The following is an 18,307-nucleotide window of genomic DNA, read 5'->3' as shown; positions in this document are numbered from 1 at the left end:
CGGCCATAGATGCCACCACCGAAAAATAGGCTCTACAGTGCCGACAGCCCAATCACTGCTCCAAATGCGTGCTAGTTCCAATGGAGCCGTTGCAGCAAGAGTAATCGGTGCCGACAGGGAAGCCTCTGCAGTCAGCAGAGACAAAATCACCGGGATGGCCATCGGTACTGAAGTCTCCGGGACCTGTGATGAGACCAGAGGAGGATATACAGGTGAATACGCCAGAAGAGCTTCCATTCCAAGAGGGAAGGAAGACCTAAGCAGGGGTGGGTAATCCCTCTAGCTGCCAAAAGCTGGTACACAACCCTCACTACATCTTGTTCTGAAAGACTCCTGGTGGATATGAAGGAAGCTGCTGAAGGAGATTCAGGTCTCTCAAGAAATGGACTAAACTGGTGCCCCAAAAAGGGGTCATAACTGGGAGAATATCTGGTTCTGGGGAAGGTGTTCGACCTTCGGAACAGACGGTGTAAGTGGAGCCGTATGAAACATCGGCACAGTGGCCGGGGATAGTGCCGATGCAAGTACAGTAGTCAAAGCCTGTGTCAAAACCAAGGTCGGCACCGAGGAGGATGGTGCTGAAGCTGGTACAGTGGTTTGAGTCAGAATTAAGGGCAGCACCAAGGGAGAAGACATGGAGCCTGGTGCCGAAGTAGTCTGCGCCGAAGGCAAGGGAGAAGCCCAGCGCCAACTCGATTCCAAGGACAGAGATGTCAGAACCGAGTGACTCAGTTTCTCTTTATGTTTCTCATGCTTAGGAGGTGGTGAGACCTCCGTCCCAGAAAGAGCCTCCATGAAGGGGGTTTTCATCATACCCTTCAGAATCAGCTTGTTCTTAAGCTCAGCCAATGTACGATTGCTGAAGCTGGAACAAATATCACAAGATACATTGATGTGGTCAATGCCCAAACAATAAAACACACCTGGCGTGACCGTCCGAGTTGAGCATCTTATGCCCGCACTTATCACACTGTTTAAATCCTAGTTTTACTTTATCAAACATCATGGAAAACTACTTATAGTCCTAAACTACAATTTAACCAACCAAAAACAACAAAAAGGTTAAATAAGAGTTTTTTTTTTTTTTTAAACAAAGAAAAAAAGGAGTACCACCAACAATGGTACTTAGAAATACCACAAATTGGTAGGAAAAGGCCTACAAAAGGTAGGGGAGAGGGACAATACCAACGATGAACAGAAAACAGCTACCAAAGGTAGAGAGTAGGTTTTAGAGAGAAAGTATATATATTTAAAGAGGAAAATATAATCTTTAGGGAAAACTGACTAGAGGAAGGTAATTTTATAGCAAAACCACAAAAAAACACCACAATTTGCTTGAGAGAAGGCTTGGCACGTCTGACAAGGAAAGCGGCAAACGAGATCTGAAGAGACTATGAGAGGGGCATTGTGGGTAGGTCTTAGCTGAGTTTTTGGCTGGCGCGAGCATGGTAGAGGCCATGTCGGTCCTACCAGTAAGGAATGAATGAAGATTTACAATATCAGATCTGTTCTTTTTGACCTCCTTTGCAAAAGAAGCTACTCCGGATTCTCCTTCGGGTAAAGGCACTGAAAAAACAAAGAATTCCTGCAATACATATGCAAAAAAACAAAAGCACCTCCTAAAAGATAGGGTAGCCCTGGAAAGGTTTATTTTAGTGTAGAGAACTGTGAGAATGGGGGAGGCGATAGATATACTACGAGAGTTGTAGGCATACAACTGACCAGTTCCTACCAGCCTTGAGATCAAGGGGTACATGAAGACGGAGTGGTAACTACCACATGCTATGGAATGCTGTAAAAGAGAAATCACACACATCCATAACAAACATGACAACGTCAAATTTCCAAGAAGATGAGCAACCAATCATTCTTGTCAAAAGACAACTGCAACTGAGAAATATGAGTAGCAAAGAGAGGTTCCTTTAATTACATCTTAAAATCATCCTAAGAGGAAGACAAGCTACAGACATGGTTGACTGCATTATACTCTCTCCATATTAGGCTCACAGATTAGTACAAAGCTAACTGCTGTTGCTGGCCATTTTAAACCTAGCCAATTATCCCACATGAGAATCAAACCTTGCACCTTGTGTTTGTAAGGTAAATAGATATATAGTCAAACATACACACACACACACACATATATATATATATATATATATATATATATATATATATATATATATATATATATGTATATATACACACACACACACACACACACACACACACACACACACACACACACACAGGGGGAACAGACAAGCACTGCCAGAGTCTTCACTGTGCAATATCATACACCACCTGCAATGAAGCCTCATGGAATTGATGCAAATGGCCCCTTAAGGACATACCAGTGTTGCAGCTACATTGCTTTTGCATGGACTGTTTGAGCATTGATCAAGATACCTAGGACTCAAAGTTGCAGCTAAAACATGTTTTGAATATGAACAAGCCCACAATATGCTTAGTATATAGTTAAGGTTAGCTACACTCTAACATAATGCAGGAGTCGTAGTACATGTACAGCACTTAAAAAATAAGAGGGCTGTAGAATATAGGGCCTACAAATACTAATGAACTAGCTGCTGGCGGCTGCACATTATGAGGTACACCTGCTTTCTAGAGTGCTCAGTCTATGAAAAGTGCATATGGAAGTCAGGGTCATTCACATCATCAGTCAGGGTCATTCACATCATCTTTCTGTTTCATTTACTCACCATCCGCAAATCGCCTTGAGGTGGGACTGGCCAAGGCAAAGTGACAATTTCTGTTGTAAGCAGCATCCCACACTAATTACAGTTGATATGTGGAATCCAAACAGACCACCACCATAAGACAGGGACTATACAGAGGGCCTTTAATAATGGCAAGCCTAGTTGAAGAAATGAAGGATCCATGGATGCAAGGAACAAAGCTCTTATCTTTCATGTTGATGTATACTACTTCCAGTCCTAGTCTTCCTAGTCTTTATTTTTTTCTCTTCTTGTCTCAAGTATTTGCCCCACAGTTCCACAATTCAGTCATTTCCATACTGACAGAAGAATAACTTCTTTCTGCTTTATCTCATTTTCTTTGCAATTCAGGCATTCCTCTATGCTACATGCCTCCCAACAAGTTTATGAGATGATGAATGGACCACTCTGTCTCTGCTACACAAGTTAAATATCATACCATGCCCAAGCTCAAATGATAAGTTGCCTTCTACAAGAGTGTGACTGTTTTCTGCAAGGTTCCTAAACAGAAACTACAGCTTACTTGCGCCCTGTGCCCGTCGCTATCAGCTTTTAGCACAGTACAGCAACAAATAGTTGACACACTACTCTGCCTTCACTGTGAATAAAGGTAGATCCAATGCAAACATTGTATCACTGTCAACCTCATCCACTTTTACAAACAGTATATTCACTTGAACTATGCTAGTCAGTTATGACAATTTTAAGACAGCATACAGTCATAAGCTCTGAACTTCTGACTACACTGCAAGTATTTGGATTTCTTTTTTTTCTTTTCCCTCAAATGGCCACAATGGTGCCTCACCTCTAGGTTGCACTACCTCTGGCTCTGTGTTTACAACCAAAGTTAGATGGAAGATGCTTGCCTTGTTAACATATGGTAGTCATTTCATGAAAATGAAGAGGATTGGTAGATTCTGTTAGCAAACACCTACCCAATGTGGTATATATAAAAAGCCGCCTGGAAGGACACACTTGGCAGATTACTAGTCTATCTAAACTTAGTCCAGTACAAACAGAATCTGGTTATTCTAAACCTTACTAAGCACATATCCATTTTCTAGTACAATGCTTAAACTTTACATTTTGAAAATAACTATTCCCTCCCGCCCCCACTACCTCTACATTTATAGTAATCACAGCCACACCCACAGCTCACCCTCACATCACCTCCACCAATCACAGCTCCTCAAGTCAGATCACATTACACCACACCAACTTGCTCCACCACAAAATACTCCCAACCACTCTCATTCCCACTAGGCAATATTTACATCACCCAAACTACTTGCCCATCCACATATAGTGCAACCCTATTATAATTCCTATCCAGACCCCCACCTAGAACCAACTTAAACTTTATAACCATGACTATCACACAACTAAGTCTAATCTGTCTTCTCATAATTCTTTATAACAACACAAGTTATCACTCTAGCAATATCCCTAAACTAAGTAGCACAACACTACATTATGCACTCTCATATACAGACACCGTGCATTATAATAATATCTGCCCACAATTGTTCAAGAACTTCATAACGGACCAATTCAGAACTAAACACACATACTCTCATTCCTACTCCAAAAAAATATTACTTTCGCCCACTCATCACCAAACTCCAACATCTGTATCACCATTTTAACACCAGGCTCACCATAAGTGGGGATATCGACCCCAACCCAGGCCCAAATCCATCCTGTCCAACACAACACCCCCAATATCTTCATCCCTGCCAAATCAACAGCAGCAGCAAAACCAACCACTTTTTAATGCTAAATATTAATATTAGAAGTATCAAAAATAAAATACCTGAACTCCAGGCCACAATAGTACACTACTCCCCAGACATAGCTGCTTTAACAGAAACCTGGCTAAATAAGAACATAGCTAACTCAGAAGTTCTCCCCTACCGGCTACAAAATCATTAAACAAGACAGACCACTTCGTAAAGGGGGTGGAACTGCCGTACTGTACAAGTCCAACTTAACGGTATGTCAATTTCCAAACTCCTACCCCTCCCCCAATAATTGGGACATACTTATCTCACAATTTCAACTTCACCCTAAAAAGGTCATCACCACTATATTCCACCTGGTAATACACCTGCTAGCCTTGAAGACTTCTTACCCTGGTGTTCTTCCACATACTCACAAGAAACCCTTATTCTGGGGGATTTCAACCTAGATTAGTTCACCTGCATATCAGAACCACCAAATAATCTAATAAATCTCCATGGCTACCAGCAGATAGTCCAAATTCCAACTAGATGTGGTAAAAAATCTAAAAGGGAATCCATCCTTGACTGGGTCCTAACTAACAACCCCACATTGTACCCCTACGCAGGCAGTCTCCCTGACACCTTAAGTGACCACAACATAATATACCTTATACGTAGTAGAATAAGCATATGCAAAACCTCTAACTATAAATCCACTAGGAACACAAAAAAATTCTCTCCTGAGGTCCTCAATACTTTACTCTGTAACTGTGACTGAACCCCCTAAAAACCCTCCCACTTGACCAGGCTGTAGCATATTTCAACAAAACATTTCAACAACACCTAGACACTGTCACTCCATTGCGCAAAGTCAAGGTCAGAACCTCTACAAACCCCTGGCTCAGTAAAGAAACCAAACAAATCAAGTCCACAGACACTGCCAGGCTTTACTATCAAAATAACAAAGCCTAACTAAGTACCAGGGGCGGCTCGTGCTATAGGACTGCGGGACTGCAGCCCCCCACCTGTAAAATGGATAAAATAAATTCCCCCCACCGTAGAACATATTAAAATAAAAATATTCTTGGGCTCCACGCATGTGTGCTTAGTTCCTGACTGCTCTGTTAGGCAGTCTGGATAGGGAAGGTAGGAAACTCCACCCTTCCAGCCCAGAAGTCTGTGTAGTGACGACTGCATAAACCAGAAGGTCACTGGACTGCATCGCCCACAGGCTGGACCAAAGGCAGGAGGCTCCAGCCTCCTCACATCTTGCGGGAGACCCAACAGCATGCGTGGACCATTATGGAGGACCGATCGGGCTGCAGGACCGCTATGGAGAAGCTGGGATGAGGACAGGTGATCGCTGTGGTGGACTTAGTTGAGACAGGTAGGGTGTTTATGGAGGACAGAGAAATATGTGTGTGTGTGTGTGTATATATATATATATATATAAAATGCCCCAGTAGCTTCATGGTGGTGGGTAGAGAATAAGACTTGAACCCTGTACCTTGGGCCCAAGTTACAAGAGTCTGAATTCCCTACCCACCACCATTTGTAAAACATTTGCAGATTTTTGCCTCATATTTGTTCTGTTCCTCATAAAATCTGTGGTTTCTGTATTTTTGTTACTTAACACAGCCAGTAGCGCACTGGTGCAGTGGTAGCAGTGTTGCCTGACAGCTACGGGTTGTCTGGTTTGATTCTTGGCTGGGGTGCCTTCTGTGTGGAGTCTGCATGTTCTCCCTGTGCTTGTGTGGGTTTGCTCTGGTGTCCTCGGTGGATATTTGTCCTATTTTTTGGACTGTATTCCCCCATTATTAGCTTCATCCAGATTTTTGTGCCAAGGTTGAGAGTTATAGTGATAACTGAACACACTGAATATGTTTGGGGGCTGTATTCCCCCATTATTGTCTTTGTTCAGGTGTTTTGTGCTAAGCTGTTGACAGCTATGCTGAGAACTGAATTCACTAAATGGTAAACATTTAAGTTTCAGTCTTCCTTTCTTTCATAAAAATAGATGATTTGGCATAGTGGTATATTGCTCTGGCTGTTTTGCACAGGGTCCTGGGTTCAATACTTGGCAGTGAAATGTATGGTGGTATTAAAGCATTTTATTCTAGCAACTTTCCAACATTATAAAAGCAATGTTTAAAACGTGTCCCTGTTTTTTGGGCTTTTGTCCCCCCCCCCCCCAAATACATTTTGGCTTTTTCCAGATTTCTTGTGCTGCAAAGTTCAGAGATACAGCTGAGTGTCAAGTAGATTTTACAAGGAGCTGAGAGCTGCAGGGGAACAAAGGTATAGTGCTGCTTATGCCGAGTCTGTTTACACTGTAAATAGCACAACAGGTAGTGTACTTGCTATTGATGCAGAAGGCTGTGGGGTCTACTCCCACAGTAGGATCCATTGCTGACACTGTACTCTGTTGTAAAGGGGATGGATGCTGCAGTCCTCTTTGGCAAAGATAACTAGTAGCTATGAACCTGTTATCAGTTGCCATCCATTCCCTATTGCGATATTACTGGCATTACCATTTTTTAATGCAACATTGGCAATTTATTCCTCAAGGGCAACAGGCACTTTATTTGTAGATGAAACAATGACATATAAAGTTGTTTGCTAGCAGTAACCTCTTCATTAGTTAACAGATTTCTTTAATGTGGAATTATTTAGATGACTTTTACTTCTTCAGAGATTGTGCATATTTACTGATACTGGTGGACTGTAGAAGTTTGAGTAGACTTTTATGATGGAAATGTTCTGAATTGGGCAGTCATTGATGCATGCACTTAGTTTCATTGTTTACTGGAAAAATGTTCAAAACAATAAATTTAAAATGCCCTCTAACTGTACTGTATTGTACAAGGAATATAATTTAATACAGTCAGGAAGGTGTATCAAAGAGCATGTGTTTGTTTTGTGTTCAAGGGGCCTATGATTTGAAAACAGCCCAAAATTAATCTTCATCTGCCACTGACAAAATGTATTTTCTTTGAATGGGGGTTTCAATGCTGTTTCAATGAATGTGAGTTTCAAGGGCAGGGAAGTTTTAATGCTAAGTCTATTTTCATTGCGAGACTGCATTGCTTTGTTTAGCAGATATCTATTAGGGTTTATGCTATAAAATATAAAATAAAACTTTCAAATGAAATCCATATAATTTCAGAAGTAAAGCAGTATGCACATTACAGTGTTTATGGCAAATGTGGCAAAATAACCAAGGAATGGACAGTGGAATGGCTGCAGGGGGGATGCTCCATTCCACCATGATTTTGTGAGGGGGGGGGGGTAGCAAACTCGGACGGCCTCGGCTGAACTATACCTCTCAACTGTCCAGAATTTTGCAGAATGAATAGATTTTTGCTTCTTATTTTTGGTTCGTTCCTCAAAACATTTGTAGTTTTCTGCCAAATCATTTAGGAATTAAGTCACTAAATAATGACAGACATTGAGTTTCAGGCGTCATAACCTTCAGAAAAATGCATGCTAAAGCAAGATCTGTTATTCTATCACCTGTCCTTTTAGTACTGTTTGTATGTTCCCCCAGTATATTTGGCTTTATCCAGATTTCCTGTATTAAGAGGTTGAGAGGTATGTGCAAATAAATCGCTTTATAGAATTAGGAATATCCAAACCTCTCAACTGTCTCCAATTTTGGCTCAAAATGTTGCTCTCCCCTTAATAATCCCTCTGCAAAATGGCAATTTTGGAAGAAAATGTGGAGGGTTTACAATTATAAATAATTGTAATGATCAGAGTTATAGATTACTTTTATTTCAGAAATGCATGTAGATGCTCTTTTGTCAGCTGCTCATGTTAACAGCACTAATTTTAAAAAGGTGTCCCTTCTTTGACAGGTTCCCAGCTGTATTGTGTGGCAATTTTATAGTTTTGCATAACATATTTTGTCTGTTTTTCATAAAATTGTGGTTTTCTGGCAAATTAGTGGCAAATCATTAAAGATTGAAATTAGAAAAGAATGGCAGACATTTGAGTTTCAGATTTCATACCTTCAAAAATTCATACTAATGCAACACCTACTACTATTCTATTATCTTTCTAAATTTATAAGAGCAATATTTAAAATTGTCTTTATTTTTGGGCCTGTGTCCCACTTCTGTGTATGGCTTTGTCCAGATTTCTTGCTCTGAGGTTGAGAGGTATGAGTGTCAGAGTCATCACCGTCGGCCAGAGACATTTCAAACTGTGACCTACTTGTTGCACTCCACTCACCACTGTAGTGGCTCTGGATGTGTCCAAGCAAGGCAAGGAGCAGTTATGCAGTGCAAGTGTGCAGAGTATTCCCCCATCCAAGGTAGACCACAAGTATGACTGTGGCTTTTCATCTGTCCTTGATTTTGCAGAATGTCCTGGTTTTCTGTCATATTTTTATACTGTTGATTTATGCTTATTCAGAAAATGCGTGCTGTTGCAGTGCCCTGTTGCTCTGTATTAAAGTAGCAATGCTTTAATGATCATCAGGTAAGCTTGTCGGAGATTGTAAGATGCAAGTAAGCTTTAATAAGCATACTCTTAAAGAATTACCAACATTGAAAGCCTTTTCACTGTTGCCATGTAGAGAATATTTACATAACTAGATAATGTATAAGCCTTAGGTATTGAAATGCATATGACAGTATTTGTAATAAAGGACAGGATTACAGTATTTTCAGAAGCTCATTACATTTGTTGGAGACTTGCAGTTATCTTTGCAGGCTTTACCCATAAATTAAGCAGAATGCCAATCTATCATGTGTGGTCCATAACTTGTGCAGTAATCCTTTAAGCAATTAATCTTGAGCTTGTTTCTTGTTAGCTGTTCATTTTTTACTTTGATCATGTGTTCTCCATGAAACAAGTAGATAGTTGTTGTCAGGCAGCAGGTCTTTTTTGGATAAGAAACATTTTTACAAGTGGGGTTATCCCAGGGATTGCTACTTTCAGCATGTTACTTGGTAATTTTATAAAGCTGAATATAAATTATAATTAGAACTGCAGTACAAGGAGAAGTGGTTTGAGCTGAGTGCTGCTTTTTAAGTAAGTTGTCATGTAGCCAATGCACTGAAATATTTTTTCTTCTACACTTCATTTTGTCTTGATTGGACTCTCGTAATGACAGTTTGGCACCCAGGGGAGCGTATTTAAAGTTCCAGTTGTTGTGGTTTTGAGCATAGCTCTACCCCTTTCTAGTTGGTCACACCCCTTCCCATTGGCCTCACCCATTCAGCTGTCTCCTGCAGCCCCCCTTTAATTTGAAGTCATCAGCCGCCACTACTAAGTACCAAGAACTGCACAACCGTGCAAAGAAATGCATTAGGCTGGACAAAAATATCTTACTACACGACATTACAAACTAGATACCAACACAACCCCCAAGAATTTTGGAAAAACGTAAACCAGCTACTAAAATCCACCCAAAAGGCTACCCCCCAAACCAACCACCCCTGACACTAAAGTTCCCATCAAAACACAATTCAACTCCCACTTTGTGTACTCAATTCTATCCTTAGTATCACAAGGCAGTTCCTTCCTCACTACCCCCCCCAACACAAATAACACTAATACAAGCTTTACCCTCAAAACAGTTTCCACCACTTCAAAGGCATGCTCTCCAAACTAAAAACCTCATCAACAGCAGCCGACCTACTCCCCAGCTATTTCTTGAAACTCACAGCAGATGCTATTGCTATCCCAATCTCCACTCTCAAACAGATCAATTATTGAAAACTATGTGCCCAAACTCTGGAAAATATCCTATGTTACACCCATACATAAAGGCGGGACCTCGACTGAACTTAACTACAGACCCATTGCTTTACTCTCCCCCCGACCAAAATCCTACAAAAAGGTATCCATACCCAGGTGCTAACATATCTCCTACACAGCAACATCCTGTTACCTACTCAGCATGGTTTCAGACCTGCCCATAGTACCACTACAGCCCTCCTCTGCTTCACAGACACAGTAAACTGCCTCAAAAACGAAGACCTGCAGGTATCAACTATTTTCTGGATATGTCCAAAGCATTTGACAGAGTCTCACACCAAATTCTGCTAAGCAAACTACACCAATATCACCTATCAAATTCTACTCTTACCTGGTTCCAAAGCTATTTAACTGACAGGTACCAAGCTGTGAAATGGGAAAATTCTCTCTCTCCTCAGCTGCCCATAACTATAGGAGTCCCACAGGGTTCTGTCTTTGGACCACTACTATTCACAATCTTTACAAATGACCTCCATACCTCCACACAGGATGCATCTATTCTCTGACATTGAAAACTACCTTACCAAAGCCCAATTTATCCTCAATCCAAAGAAAACTCAGCTTATGATTATAACCAGTTCTAACAAAAACACTGATAACAGTGAATTCACTACCTACTCCACAAATGCTACTCCAATCGCTCCAGTGGCACAGGTTAAGCTATTGGGAATAACCATAGACCCCCACCTAAAATTTGATAGTCATCTCAACTTAACTATTAAAAAAGTACATGCCAAAATGGGATCACTATCGTATCAAACCATTTCTTACCAACAAAAGATCAGTCATTGCTCGCTCCCAACTTCTATCCACTCTACTCTATGCATCACCCATTCTGACTAATCTCAGCAAAACTGAACTAAGCAAAATGGAAGCCTGCTACAACAGAATTGCCGGCTTTGCTGCAAATTGCTCATATAGAACTCATCACTGTACTGCTTTGAGACAGTTCCACTGGTGGCCTCTTAGATCAGCAAGCAAACTACTACTAGAAGTCACCAACAGCTACAATAGCTTTGGAGATGTAGTTCAGTGGCTAAAAAATGGAACTCTGTCCCCACTAGCATTCAAAACACATCATCCAAAGTCCTCCTTTAAAGACCTCATCAGGCAACATCTCAAGCAAAGTTTGCAGTGCCATGATTGCATCCCAGGCTACTGAAAGCAGATAAGGTACACATACTAAACCTAGAGTACTTGATAATAGTTTTCAGTCTTACTCAAACACTGGCTAATCTACAATGTATGTACTGTATCTGTGTACTATGTATGTATTCTACCTATGTTCCAAATTTCAGCTGTACACCGCAAATCTATTTATTACCTTTATTTTTAAATGACTATCTTTGTTCTCTCCATTGTAACTGTTGATGTGCTGCATACCACTTTAAAAAAATGTCTTTTGTAATTTGTGTGTATGCTGATCATGTCTAAATAACTAAATGTATCTGCAATTTTTCTATGTGGAGCTTTTCTCCACGGGCCTCTGTTGAAAAAGGGCCTTTTCGACTCAGACACCCCTGGTTAACAAATGTAAAATAAATAATAAATAAAATAAAGTAACTGTTCTTCCGTTTAACACAGACAGTTCTGCAGACAAAATATATTATTCAGGGAGTATATGCTGCCCCTTCTAGTAAGATTAGCTTTGTTTCAATCAATACTAACTTTTGGTACAAACTTGATACATGACTTTTTTCTTTCACTTTCAACTTCTCTTACGGTTTATATTGGCTGACCAACACTGACAAAAAGATCAAGGAATTATTTGATATTCTAGTATGCTTCATGAACTTGCAACATTCTGTTTTATCTACTGCATATAGCTTGGAAATGTTATTTTGGACATATGGGAAATGTTAAAAAGTTCATGTTTAATATGTGTAATTTGTTTTTGTGTTTCTTCTTATTCTGAATTAAGTTTTGACAAAAAAATCTCAAAAATAACTGACTCCTTTACTTTTTTTTTTTTTTTAAACAGTAAAATAATTAACTAGGTAAAGCAGAATTCAGGGCTTCATTTACTCTGCAATGCATACTGTTGAAGGAAGTGTTGAAAATGTATTTGTAGCCTTTTCTCACCCATGTCTAAAATATAATTCAATAAAACTACACCCCAAAAGTACCTGACTTATCCAGGTTAACCTGGTCCATCTCTCGGTTTTTCTTGCTCGGTTTCTTCTTCTTTTTTTGCTTGGCCTCTTTTTCTTTTTCATCATCGCTGTAATCTAAAGCCTGAAAAAAAAAAACAATCATTCCAGACTGTAATGGCTAAAATGTTATCATAATGGCCATCTGCAATGCTTAGAAACACAGTAATTTGCAGGCACAATGCTTAGGTGCTCAGCAACTGGCATACAAATGCTTTTCTAATTGTGCTTTAATGGCATTACGGCACCACTAGGACATACAACAAAAGAATATTAGACTTGCAAAGGATGTGGCATTAAAATATGTCATGCTTCAGTATGCAACTGAACTTCTCTATGTTTTCAAAATGTTGTGGTTACAGCACATCGTTTTCCCATGCAATATGCTCATTTCAGATGGCATTACTGCTGGTTGACACCTGTTAAGTAATAAAACAAAGGAACACAATGCTAGCACACATTTTAAAATGAGGCAATGCCAAAATATAATGGAAACTTTGTAAATATCAGATGCCATGAGTTAACATGCATTTGTTTTAACTGTACTTTATTCTGGAACATAAACTGTGCAGAATCAGAACTTTACATATCAATATTCAAGTTAGAAAATGTGTTTGCTGACAACTATATCATCATCACATAGTACCATGAAGTAGCAAACATTTATAGTCATGATCCAAGAATAACATTTTTGCCTATGTGCCTTTTGTCCTTCATAAACATATTTTTAGTCATGATCCAAGAATAACATTTTTGCCTATGTGCCTTTTGTCCTTCATAACTTGCAACATTTACTGTATATACTGTTGATAATCAATATCTTGTTATTGTATTAAAGCCAACAACCTGTAATGGTGTTTACTATTGCTGCAACTTTGTATCTCTATTTATCATGTACATGATGTGGATCTTTTCTCTCCGGGCATCCACTGAAAAAAGACCTGCGTCCAGTCGGAATTTCCCGGTAAACAAATGTAAATAAATAAACAAACATTTATAGTCACAATCCAAGAATAACATTTTTGCCTATATGTGCCTTTTGTCCTTCATAAGCATATTTTTAGTCATGATCCAAGAATAAGAACTTTGCCTATGGGCCTTTTGCTCTTCACTGCCTGCTGAACATCAGCATTGTCTCTCCCTCAACAGCTCATGTGCTCCTCTTGGGTGACAGTCAGCAGTTGATGACTGACAGTGTGACCATGACAAGTGTTTTCTACTGATGGCCTACGCCATCCCCTGAGCAGAGGGAATCTATCCCGCATCAGCATGGAAGATATTAAACCTTCCAAGTACATTCACACGTTCATGCTCTTGCAATGAAGGCTACTCAGAAGCGCCTTGAGAAGATGCAAGCATGCTTTGTTTCTGGGTCTGCACATACCCCCAAAGGGCATCTTGGTACCTCCTGATTCAGAAAGACCCATTCCTTCCCAGGACGAGTATGTCCATCACTCCCACAACAGCTCCAGTAGGCACATCAGATGCTAATCACACAAAGGCATCTGGGTCACACCACAGAAAGTCATTTACTGTATAAAGCATGTTAAACAAAGTGCTGATGTACAAGTGAAAATCTCACTGCTCACACCTTCAGAAGTATAACGCAATGATCAATAAGGAAAACAAAACTCTCAGGCTGGCACACTAAAATGATACTACAGAAGTTAGTATGTGTATAATACCTTACAGACATGTACTATTAATGATGACTTTACAACTTATTTTTGTAAACCTCTATGACATTTTCTGAAGATTTATTTTCTCTCCTCTGCCCACGTACACCCTTGAAAAAATGACATGGGTGCCAAGTTTCTTGAGTAACAAAAACCTCAGGCTATTAGCTGTGAAAACATGAATTTATGTTAACATTCCACTATTACAATATGTCACAGAATCTCAAATGAACACAATTGACATTTACTAAAATTTGACTCTACAGTGGCTGCATTTGCAGTCTTCCTATTTTCATTCCACTAGAATACCAAACTGGAGCAAGTGAAGCACGTTTTAAAAGTGAAACTTGCATCCCACCCTCTACATTAGAATTTACATACATCCCACCCTATACAATACAATTTACAAAACTACTCATGTACCAATACATTTGCCCAACATTTCCTGGAATTCATTAATTCCAATGCCCTGGACCAGCTCGTTCTTACCCCCACTAGAGGTAGCAACATCCCTGACCTGGTCATTACTAACATGGGCGACCGTTGCTCTACACCAATAGTTAACTCCTCCCTGGTTAGGTCCAACCACAAACTAATCACCTTGGAAATCCACATCCCCCCTCCCGCAAAGGTAACCGCCATGAAAAAATTCTCCAAAGCTAACTCTGGGCTCCTAAAACAGAGGTAGCTAACTTCACGGCACCCATGCAAATGGAGAATAGTTGCATGACTGCCGAATCATACAACAATGCACTGTATGAACATGTACACAAATGCATGGATCTCGCCATACCCAATAGAACCAAGATGCTCTCCTCCAAAAAAAGGAAGCCAATCTGGCGGTCCCCTGCCATAAACAAACTCTACAAAAGGAGGAGGAAACTGATGTGGAATAAGGTGATGTCCTAAGACTGGAAAAACTCCCTTATCAGCCTCAACAAAAAGTTGAGATCCCTCATCAAATCATCTATAGCTAGTTATGAAAACAGAATTGCAGCAGATAGTAAAGACAAAGTACAGTTTTGTACCTACCATAAATGTAGATGTCCGAACTGGATAGCATCTGCAGTCATAACAAGTGGGTTGTCCTGTCGTCAGGCAGCCCTGCAGTCGGCCGGATTCCAAAGTCCGGGTCCGGCTTCGGCTGATGTCGCACTCCACCCGACGTCATCTCTGCTGGTCTTCGGGTATAAAAGCATCAGCCGACGCCATTTTCCTCAGTGTTTCTTGCCCCAGATGCCAGTAGCCCTCTTGCAGGGTAAAATTTGGATAGATGCCAATGTTTCCAAATAGATAGAGGTAAACACAACAATAAGCATATATGTACATATATACAAACAAATACACCATAAAGACTCCCCAACAGCTAGCTATTAGGAGGGTAAACACCCTAGGAGTACCACAGAGGGAAGGAGGAGGTAATCCTGACTGCAGATGCTATCCAGTTCGGACATCTACATTTATGGTAGGTACAAAACTGTACTATGTCCTTCATGGATGCATCTGCAGTCATAACAAGTGGGTAGAATACCATAGCCAGCTAGGGGAGGAGGATAAAGGAAGATTATGGTGTGTTTAAGATCCCTTGCAGTACAGCAGTGGCAAACCCTGCTCGGGATCTGGAATAAAGAGGCAAATTATAATGCTTGGCAAATGTATGCACGGAGGTCCAAGTAGCCGCCTCAATAATGTCTTTGGTTGCCACTCCTCGTAAGAAGGCTGTGGTAGTGGCTGTTGCCCTTGTAGAATGAGGTCTTATGTTCTGTGGAATTGGTTTTCCATGGAAGGAGTAACAGTATCGTATGCAATTTCCTATCCATTTGGAGATTGTCTGTTTGGAAATAGCTTTTCCTTCCCTTCCTGTTGCATAGGCTACAAAAAGTTGGTCAGTCTTTCTGCTATTTTTGTTCTGTCCAAGTAGTAGCGTAGCTGTCTATGTACATCCAAGGTATGCAGTATTCTTTCCCTCTGTTTTGTGGGTTGGGAAAGAAGGAAGGTAGGTGGATTGCCTGGTTTAAAGATACTCTGGATACCACCTTAGGCATAAATGTAGGATTAGTCCTCAAGGACACTCTATCTTGGTGGAAGATTAGGAAGGGTTGCACTGCCATTAAGGCCTGTAGTTCTGAAACCCTCCTTGCTGAAGTAATTGCCAGTAGGAAAGCAGTTTTCCATGACAGGTGTTGTAGGTCTGCTGTTGCTGCTGGTTCAAAGGGTGCTAGTGTCAACTTTTCTAGCACAAAGTTTAAGTCCCAAGCTGGTAATGGTGGTTTCCTTGGAGGTTTTACATTCTTGATTCCTCTGAGGAACTGCCTGAGCAAAGGGTGCGAAAAAACAGGAGGATCAAAGCTGTATTCTGCTGAAATAGCTGATGCATGTATCTTGATGGAGGAGTAGGACAGGCCTGAATGGAGAAGTTCGGCCAGATACTCCAGAATGTTAGGCCTATCTATGTTTGACACATCTTTTCCTCTTTCGGTACTCCAAATGACAAACCTTTTCCATTTTCCAGCATAGTTCTTTCTTGTTGAAGGTCTGCGTGCTTCAAGAATAATGTCTTTAACTCTTTGGGAAAGTTCTGGATTAGCTGCTGCTATGTGATGTTCCATGCAGTCAGTTGCAGCGTTTTAGGTTTCGAGGTATGATGCTGAAGTTGTTCTGAGTTAACATCAAAGGCATCAGGGTATTGGCCACATGTTGTTCGAGACATGCTCTTCAGTAGTGGGTACCAGTGTTGTCTTGGCCAGTTTGGGGCTATCAGGATTATCCTTGGACGTTCTTCCTTGATTTTTAGTAGTACCTTGTGTATCAAAGGAAGAGGAGGGAATGCATATGCTGTTAGGCCTTTCCAGTTGAAGGAGAGTGAGTCCACTTCCCATGCTAGTGGGTGGAATGGCCTTGTGCAGAATTTTTGAGCTGGTGATTGAGAGGTGATGCGAATAGGTCTATCTGTGGCATTCCCCATTTCTTTGAGATGGTCTTGAAGATGTCCGGTGCAGCTTCCATTCGTGGGCATCCGAAGTGGTTCTGCTTAGTATGTCTGCTAGAGTATTGTCTTTCCCGGTACAAATATTGCCTGTAACTGAATGTTGTAGCTGAGTGCCAGGGTCCACAGCTCCAAGGTCATTCTGCATAGGGGGTATGAATGAGTGCCTCCCTGTTTGTTGATGTACCACATGACTGTGGTGTTGTCTGTCCTTATCATCAACTGGCCCTCTTTGAGGAATGGTTTGAACTTTTGGATTGCCAGTTTTACTGCCAGCATTTCTTTTAGATTGATGTGCAGGTGGAGTTGATCCTGTGTCCACAATCCTTGCACGCATTTGTCCAGCATGTGGGCCCCCCATCCTAGGTCTGAAGCGTCTGTTGTGATGGTCTGGCTTGGTTGACATCTGCGGAAGGGCAGGCCTGGATTTGACTGGCATGCCTGAGCCCACCATAGGAACTCCTGTTTTAAGCATGGAATTAGTGGGATTTCTGTTTTTAGACTGTGTCTGTGTTGGGACCATAAATTCTTTAGGTACCACTGTAGTTTCCTCATATGTAGTCTGGCAAATGGGACCAAGATTATGCATGATACCATGAAGCCCAAGGCCTGTAGAAATTTTCTTGCTGTTAACTTGTTCAGTTTTGTTAGTGCCAAGAAGTAAAGAGGAAGTTCTTTTTGTTTTTCTGTAGTCAGGAATGCCATTTGTTGTACTGTGTCCAATTCCGCGCCCAAGAATGTCCTTGTTTGGGATGGTATCAGCCTTGACTTTTGTAAATTGACTGTGTATCCCAGTCCTTGTAGCAAGTGAATGACCCTTTGTAAATCTGTTGTCAGCTTGCTTTTGTTGTCCCCTTGTAGCAGGCAGTCATCCAGGTATGGGTAAATTTGAATTCCCTGTAGTCTGCAATGGGCGATTACTGATGCCAGGCATTTTGTGAATACTCTGGGCAGGAGATAAGCGAAAGGGCAATGCTGAGAATTGATAGTGGTCTGATCCTGCAAGAAATCTGAGGTATCTTCTGCAGATTGGTCGAATGGGACGTGCAGGTATGCCACCTTGAGATCTAGAGTTACCAGCCAAGACTCCTTGCCCAGCATGGGAAGAAGTTGCTGTAGGGTCAGCATTTTGAATTTTGGGACAATGATGTATGTATTTAAGGTGGACAGGTCGAGAATTGGTCTCCAACTTTTTTCCTTTCTTGGAACTAGGAATAGTCTGGAGTAGAACCCCTTTCCTTGTTCTGCTGTTGGCACTCTTTCCACAGCTCTC

General features: G+C 40.9%; 1 protein-coding gene across 2 annotated transcripts in view; it reads right to left on the bottom strand.

The window, feature by feature from the left end:
- NAF1 (nuclear assembly factor 1 ribonucleoprotein) overlaps positions 1–18,307 on the bottom strand; it is a 1,472,570-nt gene that overhangs the window by 83,072 nt on the left and 1,371,191 nt on the right. For both annotated transcript variants that reach the window (XM_044062219.1, XM_044062220.1), the window contains exon 8: positions 12,349–12,457. In XM_044062219.1, coding sequence (XP_043918154.1) covers positions 12,349–12,457 — 109 coding nt within the window. The remainder of the gene's footprint in view (positions 1–12,348; positions 12,458–18,307) is intronic.

This window comes from Protopterus annectens, chromosome 2.part1 (assembly GCF_019279795.1).
Source record: "Protopterus annectens isolate FY-2018-M chromosome 2.part1, PAN1.0, whole genome shotgun sequence".
In the NCBI taxonomy this organism is placed as follows: Eukaryota; Metazoa; Chordata; order Ceratodontiformes; family Protopteridae; genus Protopterus; species Protopterus annectens.
The sequence above is the reverse complement of the archived record's forward strand: the minus strand, read 5'-3'. Positions and strand labels throughout refer to the sequence as shown.